Source organism: Cupressus sempervirens, chromosome 7, assembly GCF_028749045.1.
Source record: "Cupressus sempervirens isolate cs-2001-9-10 chromosome 7, ASM2874904v1, whole genome shotgun sequence".
NCBI lineage: Eukaryota > Viridiplantae > Streptophyta > Pinopsida > Cupressales > Cupressaceae > Cupressus > Cupressus sempervirens.
Window position 1 is genome coordinate 23,187,678 of NC_143124.1, and position 6,949 is coordinate 23,194,626.

The following is a 6,949-nucleotide window of genomic DNA, read 5'->3' on the forward strand; positions in this document are numbered from 1 at the left end:
GATAGATGGGAGATTCAGTAGTGGAGATGGGTGAGTAGAAGATGGATGCATAAGGGTCATTACGAGAGATTTGGGAAATGCTTGGAGGCGATGTGGATAGGATTTGGAGGGATTTGATAGGTGGTGGGATTTTGATGCTTGCGGGAAGTGGAAGGATTTTAAGCAATTTGATGGATGGTATGTGGATGATAGCTATGGGAGATGGAGGTGATATTATAGATGGGGAAGCTTCATCACTGACTACTTCACATGGTTGGATTAGATGACATGGCTTATCGACTGTTGGAGGCAACTTTTCTTGTATTTCCTCTAGGAGATTCCTTGGAGACTCATGTGTCGAAGGTGGAGGTGGATTGATAGGAATAGCTAGTGTGATGGGGGTGGAAGATTGGAATATTGGTTGATGGGGTGATGGAGGGGAAGCTGGAATATCGGATGGCATGACTAGATAGTTTGGAATAACTCTTGAATTTTGGGGGATGCTTGGGAGAATGTTTCTAAGGCTTTCAATATACCTGTCATAGTCAACAAGATTTTCATCATCATTGGAATAGGAGGTGGCGGGAGCAAGGACAATGCGACCAAACACATCATGATAGGATTGGTACTTCATGCTTTGATGATGAGTTTGATGGGGATGGGGTCTTGCATATGGATGAACACGAAAGCTCATGGTTGGATTTGGATTAAGCACAGATTTTGGATTGGCTGATGAAAGATTTCCTAGGGAGAGTCAAAGCTGTATGACAGACCTAAGGAGGATTATCTGGAGATTTTTGGCTTTCTTGTGGGTGGAAGACTTCAAGGGTATGCTGTCAAAAAGTGAGAGTTTTGCTTTCCTATGCGCTGGATTTGGTGGTGGCTATGTCAACTTGAGGATAGACTAATGATCCTATGGGCATGACATGAGATTGACCACTTGTGGATCCCAACCTTTAGCTCAAGGTGATGAGGGATGCAAGTGACAAAGCTAGATTACCCTAGACAATGCTCTGTCAGAGGGATAACCTTGGTGAGATTGGTTGATTGGTAGGATAGATTGATTGGATAGCAAACTCTGGCAGAGTAACAACAATTCCTTAAAGGCTTGGGTGATTTTGGATTGGGTTGCTAGCTGGCTGGGGGGATGATTTGGATGGACTTTGGATTTGGGATTGTTCTAAAGCAAAGAACTGGATAGATTCAGTTGCATCGGCGGAGCTTGGATGATTTTCTGATAAGGCAGTGACTACGCTAAGTATGCCTTGAGTTGGGAGATTTTTGCTTTTCTGAGATTTCAACCAAAATTGGCAAACATTCATTCAAAAGCTATGAACAAACAAGCAGACAAAAGTTTTGAGCAAGCACTTTAAACACACCAACATCTTAGGAAGCTTTCTACAAGGATGAAATTTGGTTTAGCTAGGGAGTCCTCGATATACGCAAGGTACGTGAGGCCCAAATCCGTAGATGAAACCAAAAATATGTCACACAGCCGAGAGGAGCGGTAACCCACTTCTCCTCTTTCACTTCTCAAAGGTATAAAGTTCCTTGAGGCTTAGCCCGAGTGACAAAATTTTGATCCCAAGAGAGGTGTCTTTGGATTCACCTCCCGATCTTTATACTCCACCGGAACGCTGGAGTTGAGGTCGTCTCAAGGGGTGATGAAATCCCCAAGCAGGCCTCCTAAAAAGCTAAGACAAGATTTTGGATCCTAATCTTATGCACCCAAGATGGCCTCGAAAGACGACAAGGGGAGAGAAGACTTGGATGATCTTGGGCTAAAAAACACGCGTTCATTCCAATTGATGATTTAGATTTTGTAAGCTATGATTGAAGACACTTGTGATTATGGCATACAATGTTAATTCCAATTTGACAGCGTCGTCAGCATAATGAAAGTCGAGAGATCGTCAACATAAGAAATGCGAGCGTCATTGAAAATGCATCCAAACCATGCAATGTTCATTTAGGCATTCAAGATTGAGATTTGTTGTTTTAATCATGCATTCAAGAAAAATTTGATTTTAATCCATGGCATTCAAGAGTGATTTTAGCAACATGCATTCAAAGACAAGTGGTTAAACATTCAAGTTTTTTCCTTTGAGCATTCAAGATTGAGATTTTGTGTGTTGTTTTAAGAACTTTGAAGTGCTTTGTTTTAACCTTAGATCATTCAAGATTGTTTTTGGACTCAAAAGTGAAAATTAATCTTTGGACTTTGCTTTTCATTCAAGATTTTGTGTTCTAGTTTGCATGTTTTAAGCCCAAAAATGATATTCCTAGATTGTTTTGATGCACGAAAATCCTAAGAAACATTCAAGATTTTGCAATAAGACATTTGTTTGGAACAAATAACAAAGCTTTTAGGACAATTTTTTGGCAACCATTTAGGACTCTTAGTTTTCATGAGATTTTTTAAAAGAACTTTAGTGTGCACTTAGTGTTGATTTTGAACCTTTTGAAATAGAAACTTGAAGTTCTTTTTAAATTCCCAAAAATGAAGTGTTCCTAATTTTGCATGAATGCATCTAAAACCTTGATGTTGCAAGGATGCAAATGATTAGATTGGTTTAGTTTCACTTGTTAAAAGATTTTTTCTTTCTTGCAAATTTTTAATTTTTCAATGGATTTAAGTATGATTTGGGGGTTCATTTTAAGCACTAAAAATAAGTGTGTATGATTTTGCTTCCTTAAAAAAAAATGGTCAAGATCTCCCACAAGAAGAAGAAGAAGAAGTAGATGGAATAAGAAGAATATAGACAAGAAGAGGAAGAAGAATTTCAAGTTCTTTGTCCACCTATAAGCTTGAAAAATCTGCAAACACTATGAGATAGATTATGAGTTCCTTTGTCTTCTTCATGCTCATGTGGACCTACAAAACCAATTTATACAATCCTACCAATCACAAAAACAAGAAAAATTAGCCAAAATCAGCAAATAACATACAAAACTTGACTAAAAAATCTAATGAAGATGACCCATGCGGGGTCCCACCGGGCGTGCCAAAATGTATATGAGCAATGTTAGTATGCTAATAGAAACCAAATTTAAATAAAGCTTCTACAAACTAAACAAAATTCATAAACTTCAAGATAGACTAAGATGAGCTCTTAATTGAGAATATGAGCCATTAATGGACTCTCTCAATAAGAAGCTCTCTTGTTGAGTAGCTTTATCTAAATGGATAGGATGTATGCTCAATATGCTTCCAAAGGCTTCAATGGATGATTGTGGATTTTTGGTGTGGATAGATGGCTTTAGAATGGATTTGGCTCTCAAAATAGCATTATAACTTTACTTCATGGATTGTGTTATTTTGCAAAGGGGAAGGATCCAATTTATAGGCAAGAGGCTTGAGGGTTTGAGGGCTAAGATGCAAGGATGGGAAAAAGCTTATGGAGGGCTCAGATTGCATGAGAGGAGAGCACATGGATTGTGCTTCCTTATAGCCAATCAAGGAGTGACACATGTCACATGGTGAGAGGATGGAGGAAAGGGCAAGGATGAGTCAACAAAGGAGGCTCAAGAGATAAAATCTTCATAAAGACCCTCATAATGACTTGTAAGAGCAATAAAAGGGCTTGTAAGAGTCATTTATGACCTAGTGGACTTCATAAAGTTTTATGGTTGAGATATTTTGAGGGTGATGAGAGCAAATTCGACTTGGACTTGATTAGGAAGGTTTTAAGCTTTCTTAGGCTTGTGCAAATGATTAGAGGATGGATTAGGATGGTTTAGGATTAGCTTAGGGATAGGCAAGTGGATGGCATTTAATGAGGGTTGGTGAAGGAGGAGATATTTGTTAACTTTGGCTTGGGTTAGTAAGTCTTAACCCATGTTTAGGGAATGTGACAAGGTTAGGAGGGGATTAGGATTAGGTTTAAAGACATCTTCTAGAAGAGTCTAGATTTTGGAGGAGGATAAAGACTTTCTAGAATAGTCTAAAATTTCCTAGGATGAGGATGGAGACTTTCTAGAAGAGTCTAGAACTTCTTAGGATGAGGATAAATTAGATTTTTAGGAAATAAATAAAGTTTTATTTATTTCAAGGGTTTGGGTTGAGGAGATATTTATTAAAACTTTTTTAATAAACATGAGGATTAATATTTAATCTTAATTAAATATTTTGAGTTGGGATTAGGGGTAGGAAATGATGGGATTAGCCTTTAATCAAAATTAAAGAAGGATTAGAAGATTTTGGAAGAGGTTATTGGTCATAAGGAAATTGGCCAAGTTTTGGGCAAAAAATAAATTTTTTATTTATTTTAAGATTTTTGGTCAATTTATTAATTAAATAATTAATAAATAAGGAAATAATGTTTAAATAAGATTTAAACATTTTTGTGAGGGATTCCTTAATTAAATATTTTTAATTAAGATAAAGGGATTTAATGGCATAAAAATTAATTAATTAATTAAATAATTAATTAATTAATTAAATAATTAATTAATTAATAAATGATGATGTCATCAGGACTTTTTCAGAAAATAAAAATACTTTATTTTCTAAAGGTTTTTAGGTGTCTACAATATTTGTATTTAAGTTTATGGTCTAGTAGCTATTAAGATATTTTTTGAGTTGCTTTTCTAAACAATTTGTGGGACTCAATAATGGATTTTGTAAAAAAGTCATAATTTATGTTTCCTATTCCTTTTAATTAGCTAATTAAAGTTTTTTGAGAATTTATTTCTTTTAAACTTGTCAACATGTGCTTTATATTATTCGTAGGTTGTGTAAGACCACTTATCAACAAGATGTAGATAATATCTCATAAATATAAAAATTCTATTTTAGAGAATTTACTTAAATATATTTCAATAAGATATTATATAGAATCAACATAAAAATATATTTCAGTTTAAAATTCTAAATTCTAAATTAAATAACTCCAAAATACTTAAAAATTGAATTTAGGGAGATTCATAATTATTAATAAGAGACTACAATAAATACTATAGAAAAAAGATAGGAAAGGGCCGTGGTAAAATCTTTAACTTTAAGTTGAATACACATGAAATTGCTATCAAGAATTGTGAATAGGTTGGACAAATAACCTTTCATTGTTGAATTGTACGAAGAGGCAAGGAAGGTAAGGAAAGTCAGGTAAGGTAGTAGGAGAGATTCTCACTCTCCATTTGATAAAAGGTCATGCTCATACAAGGAAGGAGAGCTTGCTAGACATGAAATTATTAATAATATTTATGAATAGGTTCACAATCCATTAAGTTGAATACGCCACTATAAGTATCTCAGATTCCTCAAAATGATAATGAATGCTAGAATATTATATCACATAAAGACATCAAAAGAAAAAAAACATAGAATCTAATGAATGACATTAATCTCTGTGAAAACTATCTAATGAAATACCATGAATGCTCTCAACCTTTATGGGAAATACATAATTTGAAATACAATAAATTTCATCAATCTTCTCAAACAACCAAGAAGTGAAGTAAAATGGAAAGTCTCATCATCATGCAAATACCAAGGCATGCATATACATAACATATAAGCTATGTGCTAGTCACATCTATTCATGGGGTAGCCAACCTCATCTTAAGTAGAGGGTGGAGGTGGGGTCGAAAAGGGGAAGGGTGGAAATTTAAAGGGAGATAGTGGAGGTTGACTGAAAGAAGGTAGAGGGGGGAAACTAATTTTTGGTTTGGGTGGAGGATTTGGAATATTTAGAGAAGGAATGCTCAATTTTGGTAGAGGTGTATTAGGAAGAGGGGATACACTAGGTAGGGGAGGAACACTAAATTTTGGAAGAGCAGGTGCACTTGGTAAAGGAGGAACACTCAAATTTGGTAGAGGTGTATTAGGAAGAGGGGGTGCACTTAATTTGGGGAGAGGGGATACAATAGGAAGAGGAGGAGCACTCAACTTTGGTAAAGAAGGTACACTTGACAAAGGAGGAACACTCAACTTAGGGAAAGAAGGCGCATTTGTGATAGGAGGAAAGCTTAATTTAGGAAGAGGAGGGGCAATAACATTTGGAATAGAAGGAAGTGGAGGAACACTCAATTTGGATAGAGGGGGGATGCTAGGAAGGGGAGGAAGAGAAACCTTTGGTAGTGGGGGAATGCTAGGGAGAGGAGGTAGAGGGGATGAAACTTGCAAGACTCTGCGATGAGGGATTGATGTAATGATGACTTGTTGGGATTGACGATATGACATTGGAGTAGAAGCATAGGTCTGAATTCCACTAGAATCTGAGGATAGTAGGATGAGTTGGGTTGATTCAGCGATTGAGGGGATGTTGCATGACTTATGGGTACTTCTGAGAAGTTTAACAGAGCATGATCTCCCAGGGTCAAGATTGTGCATAATGGGAAGCTCCACCTTGAATTCTCCATATTCATTAGTTTCTCCTTCAACGGAAAACCTTTCATTGGTGCTCTTCCATTTCCTATTTCTGATGATGCTGCACTCCACGGCTACGAAGGCACCTACATCCAATTCCACTTCATCAATATCCTCCCATCATTATAACAATACGCGATAAATCCAACACAAGCATTATCAAAACTAATAGAACTTTGATTATTTTAGTAACTGAGTTAGGGTTTATCACCTGGTAAGAAGTAGGCGGTTTCTGATAGCTGGGTGTCACAGAATACGCTTCCCTTCACCACAACACCGTTAGGCTTTTGAATGACTTCTTCATAGCTTGCACCGGCAAAAGAAGAAATACAGAGAATACCAATCCCCAGCAGAAGAATTGGCGCAACGTAATAGGCTTTTGATGCCATGCTTATGGTTTAGAGCTTATGCTATCTCTCATGTCCTTTCTCCCTTTTATAGTAGAATGGTTGGAAGCTTATGCGTTATGGTAGGTGGTTTTGCTGTTACGGTTAGATGCGATTGAAACTAGATTTCCACACCTCTCTTCAAACAAAACTAGATGAAATGAATTAGAATTTAAAGTCGCTTACTTTGAGTGTAAGGTTGTTATGCTGACTC

The 6,949-nt window shown here is 36.5% G+C and overlaps 1 protein-coding gene across 1 annotated transcript; it reads right to left on the bottom strand.

The window, feature by feature from the left end:
- Positions 1–5,291: 5,291 nt before the first annotated feature.
- LOC149545233 (uncharacterized) lies at positions 5,292–6,744 on the bottom strand. Its single transcript, XM_089790597.1, has 2 exons — positions 6,561–6,744; positions 5,292–6,435 (listed from the first exon to the last, which is right to left on the bottom strand). Exons 1-2 carry the CDS (start codon positions 6,736–6,738, stop codon positions 5,543–5,545), a joined length of 1,071 nt encoding a protein of 356 aa, XP_089646723.1. The 5' UTR covers positions 6,739–6,744; the 3' UTR covers positions 5,292–5,542.
- Positions 6,745–6,949: the final 205 nt, after the last annotated feature.